General features: G+C 40.2%; 1 protein-coding gene across 2 annotated transcripts in view; it reads left to right on the plus strand.

Annotated features, from left to right (window-relative positions):
- CNTN5 (contactin 5) overlaps positions 1-18,483 on the plus strand; it is a 969,593-nt gene that overhangs the window by 648,947 nt on the left and 302,163 nt on the right. For both annotated transcript variants that reach the window (XM_073337877.2, XM_073337885.2), the window contains exon 6: positions 1,646-1,821. In XM_073337877.2, the coding sequence (XP_073193978.1) occupies positions 1,646-1,821 (176 nt within the window). The remainder of the gene's footprint in view (positions 1-1,645; positions 1,822-18,483) is intronic.

Genomic DNA, 18,483 nt, shown 5'->3' on the forward strand with positions numbered 1-18,483 from the left:
TGAACAGCAGCATGAGGCTGGGGAACAAAGTAATGGAAAGGCTTAGCGGCCCAAACATAATAGCCCTGTTCCTTGGCTCTGGGACCAGTGGGGACTCTAAGGAGGCAAGTGGAACAGGCAACTGGCAGGAGTTATAGCCCCACGCCCCCTTGCTTCCTAAGAGATTCCACCAGTAGGCACCTTTCACACTGGATGGTCCCCCAGCCTGGCTTTCTGTGAATGGGAAATGCAGGCCACAGTCTCTGCAAGTCCACGTGAGGATCTGAGTAGAGGCATCCATGGTTAGGTTGTCTGTCTGGATACAGGTGCAGGTGGAGGAGACAGGAGGAGCATTGGCACTGGTGATGGGGCACTTCCCAACCATAGCAATTATATTACAACTCCCTCACAAACTCCCCTGTTCGCTAGCTCCCCTTGGTCGCTTAGCCTCTGTCTTTTAAGGCCTTCTCTCCTAGGTTAATCACACAGGGAGCGGTGATTCTCAAGGCTGATTGAGGCTGATCAAAGATAGTCAAGGATGATCCAGGGAACGAAGGCCTCAAACAGTCTGCAGACACACAATCCCAACTGACCCAGTAACTGAAATAACTGAAAATAACTGAAATAATCTGAAAGAGAAAGAAAAACACAAACAGCCAAACAAACTCACTCACCCCAAAGTTAGTACTCGTACCTTGTTCGTTCAGCAGGGGGATCTCCTTCTCCCCCTCTCAAACTCTCCTGTCCACCTACTAGCTCCTCAAAGTATTAGTCTTAGTCCCTGAATCCTAGTCTCCTCTCCTAGACAATTTCAGTCTCCCTCCCACACCACAACCCAGATTCCTCATCCCAGTCAATTTCCCTTGTTGCCTCTCCCACAAGTTCAGTTCTTGTGCCCTCTGCATTTGAATCAAGCAGCTTCTTTGTCTATGGCTCCTGGGCCCACCAAAGTGGGTCATTCAAAGCACAGGGGAGACAGACTCCCTGCTTTCAGTTCCATGGAATCATAGACTATCAGGGTTGGAAGGGACCTCAGGAGGTCATCTAGTCCAACCCCCTGCTCAGAGCAGGACCAATCCCCGACTAAATCATCCCAGCCAGGGCTTTGTCAAAATTAGCTGTTACCACTCAAGAAAGAGACCTTGGAGTCATTGTGGAGAGTTCTCTGAAAACATCTGCTCTATGTGAAGCGGCACTGTAAAATAGTTAACAGAATATTAGGAACCATTAGGAAAGGGATAGATAATACCTTGAATATTGCACACAGTTCTGGTTACCAATCCATGAGAGGACCTTCCCTTGTTTCCCATGACACCTTACTTTGCTTAAGAGCTTTTGGGGAGGGACCTTGTCAAAGGCTTTCTGTATTTTTTCATATTTTCAAAACAATGTATGTTCCCCTACCCTGGTTCTCAGAAATGTCTAAACTGTTTTAGCTGAAAGTTTCAAAAAACAAAACAATCAGCTCAAACTGTTAAAGTTTGGCGAAGCTACAAACAATTGAAAACAGGATCTTATCATGGGAAGTATCTGGTGACTTTAATAAAGACATTGGTATGAGCACTGCCTGTAATAATCATCTTGACTCATTTACATCTTTTACATGGTTTCAGAAGTGTCCTTTTCCAGACAATTGCTGAACTAGTTTCTCCCATTTTCTCCCAAGATGGCTACGAAATGGAACTGAAATTGATATTGAAAGTGATTACCGCTACAGTTTGATAGAAGGAAGTTTTATCATCAACAATCCCAATGAAGCAAAGGATTCTGGGCAATATCAATGTTTAACCACCAATGTGTTTGGAAGTATTTTGAGCAGAGAGGCCACCCTTCAGTTTGCATGTGAGTAACAGTATTTTAACATGGATTCAACTATTACACTGCTTAATAAGCTTCTGTATTGTAATTTTTAAATGCCCTATATAAATAGCATTATCATGTACAGACTTTTATTATTCCATGCAAAATGGGAGGGTTAGAAATAAACTACCTTGTTTATGAGAGAGAGCTGTTACTTGTGTAACTTTTAAGAGACTGAGACTAGCCAGAGAACTCTTGTAAAAAACCACAATTGCTGTAAAATTTAATTTTCAGTTTCTACATTTTCCAGTGATATTTTTCATGTAATGCTAATTTTCTGATGACCACATAATTCATTTTATCATACAGAGCTTTGTGTGTACATTACCTAAATTCATTTTATCCATCACTATAGCTTTGTGTACGCACGCACACACACACACACACACATACACACACACAGTCAGCTATAAGAGACTGTGACAAAATGAATTATATTAATGTCAGAAAATTGGAATTAAATGAATGATCATGAAATAAATGAAAAAATCACTAGTGAATGTAAAAATGGAAAATTAAATGGCCCAGCATCTAAAATAATGTGTTGTCTGCAATTTATATATATATCAATATATAGTGACAAATCTATGCATAGATAGATAGATCTTTGTCATTGCATGTGTGCGTATTTATATCTATAAAAGATATAAAGAGAGAAATCCATTTCGTGACTCAGAGTAATATTCTGTAGATTGTTAAGAAAATATTCTTGTTTAAAAATTGGGCTTTCTCATGAGCCACTAGTTGCCACTGAGGAAATGCACATTTTTTCACAGAATCAGGTATCCTCCCTCCAGCAGTGGCTTATCCTTGTTGCTTCTCGGGAAGGCAAACATCCATTCTGAGACACATCAAGTCATATTATGTAAGGATTTAGTAAGAGAGCGGGATGTAGTAAGAGTAAGAGCTGGGCAAATAACTGGTATTTTTATTTGCTGGCACTTCTGGAAAACAAAAAATAAAAAAAATCAGTTCAATCCAAACCAAGTCTGAAAATTGTGAAAAATTTCAGTATATCTAAAAAATCACTTTCAGGCATTTTCAAAAATAGATGCATGAAACAAGAAGCAGCAATGGCAAGCAGCAGCAGCTCCCTTACAATGTTTAGCCCAACGGTTACTGCACTTACCTAGGGTGTGAGAGACCTGGGTGCAATTCTCCCCTCTGCCTAACGGGAAGAAGGAATTTTAACTTGCATCTAACCGCATGGTTATATGATATTCTGGTGTAGGCAGTCTCAGTCCCTGTGGCTGCAGCTGCACCACTTCATATGAATAATTAAATAAGCATTAGAACAGACCCTGAGTTCTCCTCCCCCAAGTTTGATGCCCTAATATCCAGTCTATAGTCATTGGACCAGGAAAAGAAAGTGAGAATGAGAATGACAATTCATTGTCATTCACAGTCACTCATAATGACACTGGATAGTCATCGGGCCAGGGAAAGAGCATGAGAATGACTCTATAGGCTGGTGATTAGGGCACTCACCTAGGAGGTGGGAGACCCAAGTTCAAGTGCTTACTCCACTGACTAATTAAACAAAATGGAATAGCTTCAACAGGAGAGAATGAGGGAGAGCTGTCCCAGAATATCCTATAACCCAGTGACTGGGCTACTTTCCTACAATGTAGAAGCCCTGAGTTCAAATCCCTTCTCCTTAGGCAGAGGGGGGGATTAAGCCTAGGTCTCCACATCCCAAGATGGTGCCTTAACCACTGAGCTAAAGATATAAGAGAGGCAGCCATAGCATGAGCACTGGCTTCTCCCCCTTCAGCTGTTTAGTGAATGGCTTCTAAGTCCCAAAAATATGGGAGGGGGGGATTGTTAGCCAAAACCATTAAGTGAATTCATGTCAAATTTATGAATTGTTTCAGTTCCACCAAAACTCTGTTTTTCAGTGAATAAACTCTTTGTCTAAAATTTTTTCCCAGACCCAGTAGATCCCAATTTCCCAGCTCCTACTGGCCCTGAAACATGAGGTGTTAAATTAGTTAAATTGCATGGCTGCAGTTGTTATTACTAATTTCCTTAATAAACTGGTGGAACTGTGTCTCTGTGCGAGGGTAGGGAAATATATATTTTACAGGCAGATTTCCACCAATTGTGCCACTGTTAAAATTCTATACTGAAATGTATAAGACTACAAAGGTACAAAATATATTCTCCATATTACAGAACAGTGTACTTACACTTAAAATGTTATAGTGATCTCATCAGTCATTTCTAGAACTCAGTCCTGAGTTCAGCACTGAGAAAATCCTGCTGGGTCTCACCTTCTTTGTAACAAAGCTATTGTAAAATGATTTTTTGGCTATGGAACATTATGACTGGTAAATGTGGGTTGTTTCAGGGCATTGAAACACGGTGTTTTGAGTCTCCTTCACAAAAATGACTAAAATGTAGGTCAGCTGACCCTAACTGCAACAAGAGAAGCTACTCAGGGGATGGGGCCAGAGTTACAAAAGGCAGTGTGGAATTTTAGTGTCTGACGGTTGCAACATACTCAGGATCCAATATACCTTTGTAAGGCTACAGTAAAATAAAATTTGTTCTCTTTTGACTAATTCTGACAGAATTATTCACCATCTCCACTTGGAACATATGAGGAGGGTTTTGTATTTGAAATTTTTGATCAGCATTCACATTTGCACTTGCAGATGTGGAAGTTGTTAGCGTATGGCTACTTGTAGGCGTTTTCTACCCATTATTTTAAACGGTTAGCTCTGGAGTGGCAGTAGAGCTTGCTACAGGGTAAGTTAATAGTAGAATGCTGGCTGACGAGGCCAGAGGTGAAGGTGGGCAAGGCTGCAAATCTCATAGGAGGGAAGGAGGATGTTGGTAGCAAATAGAGCACCATGAAAGAAGATGCAGAGTGGTGAAGGAAACAAAAAGAATATAAAGTAACCAAACTGAAGTGTGCTGGTGAGGGCTGGAGGGGCAGCAGGAGAGGAGAGGAGAGAGAAGAAAAGAACAGAATTTCCACTTGCACCAATGTAAAATGTTAATCTTTTAATAGTTTGGGAGCAACTCTGAAGCAAACAGCAATTCCAGTTATGATGTGCCGTCTAATCTCTGATCCTCTCTCCTGCTCTATGCTCCTTCAGATCTAACCACTCCCTCTACATCAGTTTCCCATTTTTCCTTGTGTTTCCTTACAGGCCATCCCCGACAACTAGAACTTGATTCCTGTCTTGGTGACCATGCTTCTGCCTTCTCTTTATATAAGCATGCCACTTCCATGAGGCCCATCAACCTTAATCCCCTCAACAGTGACATGTTGGTTTTGTTCATAAGAAAAATAGCAAACCATCCTCCCTCCCACCCAGAACAAAGACAACAATCTCTCCTAGTTTATAATTATGTGTGTGTGTCTACTTGTGTCTATTTGTTTACTTGGACTGTAGTATCTTTGAGGGCAGGACCTATAACTTCCCTTGTACAGTACCAAGCACACTGTTGCACTCAATAAATAATGGCTATTAGTCTTAAATATATCTTAATTCACACAGAGTTCTTCACTCTTTGAAGTATGTGTCTGGAATAGAATCATAGAATCATAGAAGTGTAGGACTGGAAGGGACTTCAACAGATCATCTAGTCCAGTCCCTGAACTCAAGGCAGGATTAATACTTCTGTCACATTTCTAATTCTTAATACTTCTTTCACATTTCTAATATAGTCCAGGCTGACAACTATTCTCCCATAATGCAGTGATTTTTTAATAATATGTAGCAATTCACTATATAAAATGGTGTCACTATGCTGTATTATGCTGATAAGAGCTTTGAATTGATAATGTGACATATCCAACTTCTCACACATCCTGCTGAGTTTAGAATCTGAAAGCTCATAGCAATCTATCAAAAGTTTAGATTCTGTGCGTCAGTTAGAAATGTGTGTCAGTAAATCAAAAAGAAAATGAATCAAGAATAAAGTCTTTCCATGCTGTTTCCGGCTTCAAAACATCTTTATATGCCAACCTTGCTAAATTGATAGTTCATATCTAAATCAGAACACACTGCTTTCCAGGGTATTCAGCTGATTTAGATCTGAATATAGTCTTCCTTGCAGCAGTAGTTTAAAAGTTAGAATAATTTCATCATGGGCTGTTGGGGGAATTGCAATATATAGTAGTAGTAATGTTAGTGCCCAGTAATATTAGTGCCCAGTAATGTAGTTCCACTATAGCTAATGATGATAATCAGCAGTTGCCATTAGGAAACCTGAATTCCAGGGGTTATAACTTGTAATGTGCGTCATAGATGCTTTTTTGTGCTCTTTACACTGCAGTATAAAGAATGTCTTTAGTATTTAAAACAAAATGTTGCAGATAGTTAATCCCTAATGCCTTAAAAAAATCCTCTACAGCATAATCAGAGCCTTTGTGAAACAATGTCATGGGCTTTACATATGTAGATATCCTGAGTAAAATATCTGTATCTCAGGGCTATACGTAATGCCCATTTCCCTTGCATTTAAATGCATTAACTTGTTGGTTACATCGTTGGGATATAATGCAATTTGGTTTTATGTACGATAGTGTCATTCGTTCACAAGGGATTCCAAAGCACTCTACTGGTAATGAAGGGTCAATATCGAAAGACTGGATTAATATAATCTTTAGGAAAGTTATGATTTAATTGGATCCAATTTTGACTGTGGGTATTATAGTCCATCAAGCAAAAAAATCCCAGTTATTTAAAGATAACTTGATTTACAGCAGGCTATCATCTTCAGAGCAGTTTAATAATACTGAGCCAGGCTGTACATCTTCAAAAAAATATCTCCCCTGTGGCAGTATAAATATCCTAGAGAGCACCAGTGCCAAAACAAACCCTTGGAAATACCAAATATGGCCACAGTTCAGAATGATCAACTGGGCCTTTAAGGAAGGATCCAGAACAATTTCAGTATAGTCCTATCACTCCCAACCAGCTTCAGCCCAGTTACCAGTTACCTAGGTTACCAGTGCCTGATCATCACGACTCAAAGATCTTACCACCTCCGTAAACTTATCTTTTGATACAAGTGTATTGTTCAAGATTCTAACAAAGACAGTCTCAATACTATGGCTGTACCTAAAACTGGAAGCCATGATGCAGGCCATTGCTGTATGTGAATGTTCACGTTGTTAAACTGAAACTTAGTTTTCTAAGATCTTGTCTAAACATACGGTTGTAGCCGAAGATCAGTTTGCAGTTTACAAACTCAGTCTAGCTGAGGTAGGTTTCTATGGAAAGAGGATTCATTAGAGATGGGATCACTTTTCATAGTTATGTTTGATAAGACTGGCAGCAAAGTATTCAAAAAGTATTTTGGCAAGATAGGACCTAGCCTGTAGTTAATGAGTCAAAGCCCAGCAATTTGACCATAATGTTCTGAAAGCTGGTCTAAAACCACCATGACATACCAAGACGTTTGAGCCAATGAGCTCTGGAGTTTGCATAGTGGCATTCACTTCCTCTTGTTTCCCCCAAACCGTGTGTTCTAGAAACCTAGAAATCAATCACACCTTACAGGGAGATTTACAGAAATAAGGTCATGTAATTGCTTGAGGTGCACGGTCTGCATCATTTTGGCAATTAATTAACTTTTTTGCAGCTTGTAGGTAACTAGACTTGCTCTTTCAATTCAGTAGAACAATGGTGCATAGCTCCAAAAAGCAGCATAGACAGTTTAAAGGAGTCCTTCAAGCAGCAGTGCAGAAAAAAGCACATGCTGTAGCATACACATGAAAAACATCGAGAAAGCTAACAAAACTGAAGGGTTCATATGTTACAATAGCCTCCAACTATGGACAACCAAGTTATGCACAAAGTTGCTGCGGTCATTGTTATGCGGTTCAACACCAATGCAACATTACAAGCACCATGATGTCACCTCCCTGTGCATGCATAGTTAAACCACAGTCCTCTCTGAAACCAAAAATTGGACTCTGAAAAACTTAGTTGGTATCTTCAAAGTTGGAGTACTTGAAGTGTGTGTTGCACAGCTAAAATTAATGAAATTAGCTGGACTGAATGTGGCTAGCTCAATGCAAAAATCATCCTCGGCCTGGCACAGCTTTACAATTTCTTAATTCAGTGGAGTTAGTCCAAATTTCCATGAGTGGAACAGGCTATGATTTGAACCTGTGTTTTTCAGTGTGGAGAAACCTCTTGTGTGCCAAAGGAGGACACAAGGCCTCTGCTTTCAGAAAACCCTGGCAGTCTGCTACTGTGGCAGATGTTGTGAGCACAAACCTAAACTTTGGTGACCAGCTAGTAGTTGTAATGAAGTATTTTTTTTTTCTATAAAATCCCTTTGGGAGAAGGAACTTACTTAATAATAGTCTGTAAAAGTTTTATGATATAACTTTATGTAGTATAAATCTATTCCAGTAGAGCAGAATTTACAATACTAATCTGATTCCCTTGACTTCTACTGGCTTATGTGGATGCAAATGCATAACCTAATTGAGGATTTACAAATAAAAGGTTAACAATAATTCTGAACACAGAGCTTTGTTTGCCTGTCTGCTCTTGTTATTGCTACATCAATTCAAATGTAAGTTATCTTTGGTGTTACTAGAACTGGTTGTGAAACTGACAAAATGCAAAGAGTGTTTCCAAATGAGTGAATTCTAGCCACTCTTAATGCAAAGCAACCACCTGTCCTTGCCCAGGCTTTGGAATGGGATACTGTAGCTTTGCTTATAACAAAAGATATACTTTTGCTGACTTTGCCACCCATAAAATCAGAGGCAGATTAAGATTTCTGGGGGTCCTGGGCCAAAGCAAGTGGGAGGTCCCTCCCCACCCCTTCCGCCTAGGATGACCAGATAGCAAGTATAAAAAATCGAGACAGGAGGTGGGGGGTAATAGGTACCTATATAAGAAAAAGCCTCCAAAATTGGGACTGTCCCTATAAAATTGGGACTTCTGCCCCTTCCACCTGCGACCTCGCCCACAGTCCCACCCCTTTCTGTCCCTTCCTCAGGCCTTCCCCTGTTCCACCCAGGGTCCCCCCCATTCCATCACCCCACTGCAGCCCCACAACCCCTTTTTCTCCTTTTTGCCCCACCCTACCCCACTGTGACCCCAGGATTGGAGAAGCTCTGTCCCCACGCCTTGGCCCCAGGGCTGCAGCAGGAAGTGAGAGCTCCCCCAGCCCTGAGGCCATTGCAGGTAGCGAGAGCTCCTCCAGTTCCAGGGCCACAGTGGGAGTCCAGGTGCTGGGGCGTCCCCTGGGGCGTCCCCTGCCACCCACTGCACTTCTGCGGAGGACCAGGGTCGGGGCACTTCCGCCCTGCTCACCTGGAGCTTCTGCCGGAGAATGGATCGGGCGTGGGGAGTTCTACTGCCACCCCACAGCTTCTGCCAGGGATGGGTGGTGGGCACGGGCAGGGGAGGGGGCTTTTCACCTGGAGGCTTCTACTGGGAATGGGGTCAGGTCGGGGACCACTGGGAGGGGTCTTTCCCCATCCTACAGCTTCTGCCAGGGATGGGTGGTGGGCCCTGGGGGTTGGGGGGCTTACCCTGCTGCCCCGTGGCTTCCATTGGGGATGGGGTTGGGTCAGAGACTGCTGGGAGGGGTGTTTGCCCATCCCACAGTTTCTGCTAGGGTCAGGGGCTGCTGGAGAGTGGGGGTGCTTCCCCCATCCTGCAGCTGCTGCCACAGAGTGGGGTCCCAGGATGCTGGGGGAGGCTTCCCCCACCCAGTGCTGCTGCACAGAGTGGGGTTGGGCCCGGCGGATTTTTTCCGGGGGCCCCCCAATTGGCCTGGGCCCCTGGGCATGGGCCCCATCTGCCCAGTGGCTAATGTGCCGCTGCATAGAATTTATCTTCACTGTAAGGCCATAAAACAAAATTTCCTTTTTTCTTCGTAAATTATTCAGTTTTTTGCAGGCCTATCTTATCTGCAGTATTTAAAACTTTGTCTCCCCCCAAAAAGGGCGAGGGGAGGCCGTCTTAGAAATTCTTAAGTCAACTCTTAATTGCAACTTTACTCTGCTGATTGTCACTGCCTTTTTTGTATTTCTCTTCTAAAAAAAACCCACTATTTTCTCATTTAGACTACAGAAAAATATTGATTAGCGATAATTCGTACTTCCTTTTTCAACTGATGAGCTAACAGTGCTGTCTGCTGATATTCAGAATAAGAAGTCAACAGTGACACACATAAATAAATCAATAATTTATTGGTAGACTGCCTGCTTACTGCATATTCCATCATAGTATACTTGTGACAGTTCATCAGAGAGTTCACCGTCTCCTAAGAACTGAGTTTAATGAGCCACACTTTCTTTTTTCGCAAAAAGAAAAGGAGGACTTGCGGCACCTTAGAGACTAACAAATTTATTTGAGCATAAGCTTTCGTGAGCTACAGCTCACTTCAGCTGTAGCTCACTTCAGCTGTAGCTCACGAAAGCTTATGTTCAAATAAATTTTTTAGTCTCTTAGGTGCCACAAGTCCTCCTTTTCTTTTTGTGAATACAGACTAACACGGCTACTACTCTGAAACCTGTCATTTTCTTTTTTGCCATGGAAACACGAAGCTTTGGACATCTGATTGGATTTATCCTATTATTTCTTAACAGAAATTATTTTTAAACTGTTGATTTTATTACATCCACCTAGATATGAAAAAAACCCTGCTATGTTGAGTTAATTCCAAGCTTAACAACATAATAAAATGATTAGTCGCATTACAATCCAGATGTTCCCTTCTAAACAACACCAACCTGCACGGTATTATTATAAAATATTATAATAAGATTTAGCTACATGAGCATAAGTTGAAGTGAGGAAAGAAGCCAGAAAGCAATTGTTCAAACTTTACTTTTGAGAAACTTCCCTGATGATCCTGTAATACACCCTGAGTTTTTCTCTGAAATCTACATCTACAGCAGCATTAGACATGTTACTTACAGTTAATAAGAACTAGAGATATAATAGAAATTTACAACATGGAACACATAAATATTTTTTCCACTTTTAGTCTATATTTTAAAAGATACATGCTTAGGATGCACCAGTGAAACAAGTCCACGGGGCACAAGCAGGTAGTTGCACAGTTAATTATTTGTTTCTATGTGCAAATATATTCTATTTGTGCAATTTTGGCTTGATCCTGCAAAATACTGAGCATTCTGATTCAGATCCAGAAAAGCACTTAATTAAAAAAACGTAATTAATCCCCCTGAATTTGATGGGATGATCAACATTAATGTTAAGCATGTGCTTAGGTGCTTTGTTGGATTGGGGTGAGAATGCTCAGCAGTTTGTAGAACTGAGGCTTTTTTTCTTTGCTTGTAAGTGTGCAAATTCTGTGGGCACAACTTTAGTGCCTGTATTTGAAAATGTTTCCCCTTTTTATCATGGTAACCCAGCAGAGAATGTCCCAACCAGTCCATATGGGTTTCTTACCATACCATTATTATGTCAGAAACATAATAGGATCGATTAACCCCCCTCTCCGCCCCTCGTTTTTTGACCATTTCTTTTCTTTGTAAGGAAAATAAATGTATAACTTGGAAGGACAAATGTCCTACATTAGCAATGGTGGCTTTCCTTCTTATTAACTTCATTCTCCTGCCTTCTAGCACCAAGCAGTGAGGCCCAACAAACAGAGCCTCTCCAAAGGTAGACCCTTCATTGTGTTGGGAAAGAGAGAGAGAGAGAGAGTGTGTTTGTGTGTGTATGTACGCGTGCACGCCATCTGTAGATCCATTTGGGCTTTGAAGGTGTAATTCCATACTCGAGTAATTATGCAGTTCGTAAAGGTTTTTAATAGGTTACTACTATGTGAAAAATGGATAGTATTTTTTTAAAAGGAGCACATGAAAATGTGTGCTAAACAGATCTGCTCACTAATTTTGCTTTTAGACTGAGTCCATTCCTAACCATTCCTGAGTCTGTATTTTTGTTTATTTCAATTGTATATCTTTGGAGCAGACATCTAAAATAATAATATTTGAGCTAAGGGCTAGATTGTGTTATTAGGCACAGCCCTCGCTAACCAGTGACACACAGGGGCACAGTGCTCCAGGCAAAATACCAGGATGCATTGTGCTTCAGAGACATCCCTAAGGCAGAATTCCAGTGTTCCTTTCTTTCCCCAGGAGGGAAAGCAGATTAATTTGCAACATCCTTTTCTGGTGTGTGATACATTTCCCCTGGTGTGTCCAGCTGACTGTTTTATGGTAATGGTTTAACAGAGCCATGGCTTTACCTAATCCTGTCCCATTTGCTCCTGGTGGGAGCATTTCAGGTACAGCTGAGACCCAGTACCCAAGGAGCTGCAAAGCAACTCCACAAGGAAGGGTGCCCATCCTCACTCTCCTGCACATCTGTATCAGGACAAGGGACAATATAGTCTTCAGAAAATACAGCAGAATTAAGATAGGGTCTGTGAATTATGAGCATAAATACAGAGTGAAAATAGTTAAGGTAGATATCAGATTCTGCTGGTTTAGGTTACTAGCCAAATACTTTGGTGTGGTTTTTGGATGCAATTTAGTGAGCCTAATGGCTCATTTATTACTTCATTGAAGTTACACTGTACATAGGGATAACTTCAACCTTATTGATCTTTGTGCAGCAGATACTGAAAAAATTCAAACAGAAATGTGGTGTATCAGTCCTATCAAGTTCATTTGTTGCTACATGTTTTTTGATCCCAACAAACTATTGTCAGCAACTTTGCTTTAGCACTGCTCAATCTTCTGACAACAGGAAAAGGAGTACTTGTGGCACCTTAGAGACTAACCAATTTATTTGAGCATAAGCTTTCGTGAGCTACAGCTCACTTCATCGGATGCATACTATGGAAAGTACAGAAGACAGCATATTTTTAACAGTACAATTGATACTTTCTGTTCTGTAAAAGCACTAATAGCAAGCAGCTATTTAGCGCAGACACAAGCAGCTAGCAGTTATTTAGGGCAGACACAGTTTGATGGGCAGACACAGTTTGAATCTTAATTTCAGCAGTCATATCCACTTGCTTCTCACTTTTGCATCTTGTGTTTTTAGTGTGAGACTGGCAGGAATTCTACCTAATCTGCCCATAATCTGCTGTAACTATTTTTTCGAATCTAACCTCTGATGTTTCTATTGCACCTAGAACCGTGGCATTTAAGTACGGATGACAACATTTTAGGTAGCACTAATGGAGGATATTTTCAAAGGCTCTAAGAGGAGTTCAGTGTAAAGATCCACTGAGTCTTAATGGAGTTGGGTGTCTACCTGCCTTTGAAAATCATCCCCATATTGTTTAGAGGAAATGCCTTTATGTGATACCAAACATTAGTTTTAACTATTTCTTCTTATTTAATCTTTTGGTCCCTCTTTATTATTTTCTTACTCTCTTTTTAGTCCTCGTCTTCCCTCTGGGAGAGATGCTGTTAATGAGAGAAGCCTATAATCCAAACACATGTCTTGCATTTGATCTGAACATGATCACATTCTGGTTCTGTTTGATTTCTTCTGGCAAAGAATTACTCAGTCAGAATTCTCCTCCTAACAGCATGGTGGCCCCAGTGCTTGAGTGCCTGACTCTGAGCAACTCCAGGTGAAGTGCTCCTATGGAGCACAGCTTTTGTGGTGGGTTGCGGATGGTGAGTTGGTTTACAGGAGACTCAGGTCTAAACCCATTGGGGGTGATGATGATTAGGACAAGTTCTCAAATTCTCTCACATAGAAGTGCATTCCTGTGCACGTTGCAGCTTCCAGTTCCTCAGCCTACTCTAAAACCTTCCCAGGCAGTTCTAATTTGACCCCAGTTAACAAGATACCATCCCACTGGAGTAACACTTTTGCTGCTGGTTCATGTTCTGTTCTCGCCAGACCCAGTTGCTTGCTCTTTAGCCAAGTGTCATTTCACAATGAGAGATACTATCACACCTCTCTTTGAAATGTCCTCATTCTTTAGGTCTGATCCTGTACACGCTCACTTGTATAAAACCAGTAGAAGGCTGGTCGTACTATGCTCAGTGGTAAGATTGTGCCACATCACGACATTAATGGGCTTTCTGAGGTCTGTTCACAAAGATCTAGGTAAGACTAACTGCTGATTCAAAAGGAACTATATTTCAAAATAACATGGCACTCTTTTGGCATTAAATACATCCACTTGGAAGCCTCTTCATCAAATTATCATAGAATCATAGAATATCAGGGTTGGAAGGGACCTCAGGAGGTCATCTAGTCCAACCCCCTGCTCAAAGCAGGACCAATCCCCAATTTTTGCCCCAGATCCCTAAATGGCCCCTTCAAGGATTGAACTCACAAGCTTGGGTTTAGCAGGCCAATGCTCAAACCACTGAGCTATCCCTCCCCCCACAGGATATCATTTATGCCATAAAATGATAATGAGGGTGTACTTATGCTATAGTTATTGACCCAAATGGTAACTTTTTTAATTTGTAAAAATATTAAAAGATCAAAAGTAATATTTGGCATAAATCACAGAAACAAATAATAAACTTATCCCTTTGTCCTTCAAACAAAAATAAACTCCCAACAAAAATTCCCATCTCCATATCCTGATGCCATACCTCCTGAGTACTGGTGGGGTGGGCAGTGGATCTGATCTTTACCAAGTATTTAATAGCACTTATCTCATGAATTACTAAGATTTCACTAGTTTTTGCAAAGTATGCCACAGAACATTTACTAATGTACAGTGGCATATTGTAAACAATTAAAGCTAAATTACATTTGCCAAAATAAATTAACAAAGGTATGTTCTGTGATTTTTTCTTCCTATGCCTCTTATTTAACTATTAATTCACAAAATTAAGATATGCTCAGCAGGTCTCCCTGATCTTAGTGGAAATTAATGAGATTTGGCACTGATGATAGGGGCCCTAGAGGAACCTAACACTAGGCAGATTCCATTGTAAATAATAGTCAATATTAATTTGTTTTCTCAGTATTATAGAAGGATATGCTTTTGAAATAGCAAATCAGAGAAGTATTGTTGAAAGTGAAAATATCTGTAGATTTTTAGTTGCATCTGTCTGGGAGAGGGGGGACAAAGTCACTTTTCCACTTCATAAGCAACTATCTGCTCAAGCTGGTCACCGTTAGATATCCCTGGTGTCATCTAGAGAAAATAATTCAGATACTGAAGATTTTGTGTGCAGGAGTGGGGCAGGGAGGGTCTAGAAGAGAGGTAAGGGGAAAGGAGGGTGAAATTACAATAAATCTTCTTATAACAGTATTCACACCTCACATAAAATAGGTGTGATGAACATAGTAATCTTGTTTACATTTCATAGGATTTGTGTTCACCATGTAAAGTACCATTTTCCCATGATCACCCTGTTATAGAAGCATAGAATTGTAGGACTGGAAAAGACCTCAAGAGGTCATCTAGTCCAGTCTCCTGCACTCATGGCAGGACTAAGTATTATCTAAACCATCCCTGACAGATGTTTGTCTAACTTGCTCTTAAAAATCTCCAATGATGGAGATTCCACAACCTCCCTGGGCAATTCACTCCAGTGCTTAACCACCCTGATGGTTAGGAAGTTTTTTCTTATGTCCAACCTAACCTGCCCTTGCTGCAATTTATGCCCATTGCTTCTCTCCTATCCTCAAAGATTAAGGAGAAGGATTTTTCTCCCTCCTCCTTGTAACAACCTTTTACGTACTCGAAAACTGTTATCATGTCCCCTCTCAGTCTTCTCTTCTCCAGACTAAAAAACCACAGTTTTTTCAATCTTCCCTCATGGGTCATGTTTTCTAGACCTTTAATCATTACTGCAGAATGTTTCTTCAGTTTTCCAGATCATTTTGAATTTGAATCCTACTCTCTAAAGCACTTCCAACCCCTCCCAGCTTGGTATCGTCTGCATACTTTATAAGAGTACTCTCTATGCCATTATTTAAATCACGATGAAGATATTGAACAGAATCGGATCCAGAACTGATCCCTGTGGGACTCCAATTGATTTGCCCTTCCAACTTGACTGTGAACCACTGGTAACTACTCTCTAGGGTCAGTTTTCCAACCAGTTATGCATCCATTTTATAGTAGCTTCATATGTGTTGTATTTCCCTTGTTTGTTTATGAGAAGGTCATGCGAGATAGTATCAAAAGCCTTACTAAAGTCAAGATATAGCACGTCTACCACTTCCCAGAAGTCAGATTCATACAGCATAGGTGGTTTAGAAGAGGCAGAACTTCCCTGTGGGACCTTTTGGAAAATGTCTAAGCTAAAAAATGTTTCAGAAACTTTAATTAGGTTCAAACGTAATCAAGCATGGAAATAGATTAAAATGTAAATGTGGAACCCACCTACCTCCTACCCAGGCAACCTTAATTAGAACACAACGCTGTAATGCACAAATTGATGACATGCTGTATCTAATATGGATTAATTATTTGACAAACACTAAGACCCATCAACAAAAAAATATATATTTCAGAATAAAATTTACTCCATGCCTGGGCAGACTAAGTACCTTATGCTCCAAGTCAGTTATCCCTCATAAGAAAGAGAGGCTTAAATGAGAAACTTCTACACTACATTCTGCAAGAAGTGATACTGGTAATTCAGTAATTGTCACCCTTCCCACCAAATTAGTATGGAACCAGTGCCCCAGCTTTCCATGACATTCTGTGATGGCTGGGGTGCTAGAATCAGCATCCTGGACAAATGTCAGCTTGGAAAATTAGTGGTTGCCATTTAAGTCATCATCATTTGTGAACACTTACTGTACTATGGTAGCTGAGCTACCTCATTATTTATCTTTCTATACTTAAAACGTAAATTCACAGTGATAGCCCAGATAATATTGTGTGGTAATTGCTGGTAAGGTTAAATTTTTAGAGCTGACCTCTGTACAATCAACCAACCGAAATTACACTTGTAATTTCATTGTGATACCATATTCTTCACTTCTTGTCCTACATTGTTCTGTCCTGTTAATACAGCCCCTGCATTTCTGCCTAAATGGAAGGTGGCTGTTATCTGTCTAGAATGGAAAAATGCAGAATTCAAAACTAATGATAATTGCTCAGTCTGTGGAGCAGCAAATCTTGTTAAATGAATTTTAATAACTTCTGTTCTTTTGTTGCTTAATATATAAGGTCTGGAATAAATATATTGTACTAGCATGACATTGAGGGATGGCAGCCCTTCTAATTTTATGATATTAAGAGATTTTAACATCTTATTAAAATAACTAAATCACAAGGATATTTGTGTTTCATTAAATACAAACAAAACCCAGCAAATTGGAACAGAATGCTGAAAGGATTTAAAGAAATACTGAATATTTCAAATTCAGATCAGACTAGTAGTAACTAAAAATGATTTCCATTTAAAAGTGTTCAACACCCGGCGTGAAATGGATAACAGTCTAAGTCCAGTTCCCAGTGGACAGGAATTTACAGCACAAAACCTACCACTATAACCAGCATCCTTGTTATCCACCTCATCATAGATGCCAGTGGCTAAATGGTAGATCCTGTAGAGCAGTGCTTCTCAAGCTATCTGATGTGAGGGACCGGCAATTTTTTTTTCCTATGTGCGTGCAGATCGGCAGCCAATGGCTCGATGACCGGCTCTGGTCCGCAGACCACCACTTTGAGTAACATTGCTGTAGAGCGCTTAAACTCCCTTTGAAATCAATAGTGCTATTAGATGGGGGCAAAATGCTCAGATCTTTGCAGGATTGAGCCTTAGATGAATAAGAAGTAGAACTGGTCAGAAACTGGAATTTCCATTTCATGGGAAATTCTGACATTTCAAATTCATTTTTCATTATGAAGCAGAATGAAAAGCCACAATATTGAAAAATTTTGATTCAGGACCATCCGTTTGTTTCATTTTGATAATGTAAACATGTGGTTTTGATAAGGTAAAAACATGTTTCAACTGTATTGTTTTGAATAATTTCATTTTAACTTGTATTAAAATATTAAAATATTAATAATTATATATAAAAATTATCAAAATGAAGAAGTTGAAATTATTTGTTTTGACTTTTTCCCCCATAAAATTGATGCAATCCCGCAAAACATTTTGATTTCAACAAAACTGTGTTTTCGATGGAAAACTCTTCCATCAAAAAAAAAAAATGACCAGCTTTAGCAGAGAGATTGAACTACCTTTGTAATAATCTGAACCTCTCTTTGCTGAAAGCCATACCACCTCAAAGTATTAAAGGACAACTTTGTTAGTTATTGAATGGTTTAAATGAAATTATAAAGAAATCACGTGATAAGGAACCTGTCTAATTTCTTCCAGAAATCTTCATAGACTAACACTGAAAAGTTATGTGCAAACAGTAATAAATATATAAAAAGAGGTGAACAGCAGTTTAAATATATTTTGTTTAAGGAGATGAACATAGGCTCTAATGAACATTTTTGAGAGTATATGGAAATAGAGTGAAAATTAGAGTGTATTTTGTTACTATGGGCTGAAGAAGGAGCTGAGTGTTGATCTCAGGGTCTTAGAAACATCTTGTTTTCTAAACAGCTTGCTTTTTGGGGGGAAAATAACCCAGCAGTTTTGAGTTTTTAAATGGATTGTGGACGCTACAGTGAAACATCAAACTGGGGCAGCTGTAGGGGCTCTGCTACCATAAGGAGACCAGCAGATGTCCATCCCTATCAGCCTGCAGTCATCCATGCAGTCACTGGGGG

The sequence above is a fragment of the Lepidochelys kempii genome, chromosome 1 (genome assembly GCF_965140285.1).
Source record: "Lepidochelys kempii isolate rLepKem1 chromosome 1, rLepKem1.hap1, whole genome shotgun sequence".
Lineage (NCBI taxonomy): Eukaryota > Metazoa > Chordata > Testudines > Cheloniidae > Lepidochelys > Lepidochelys kempii.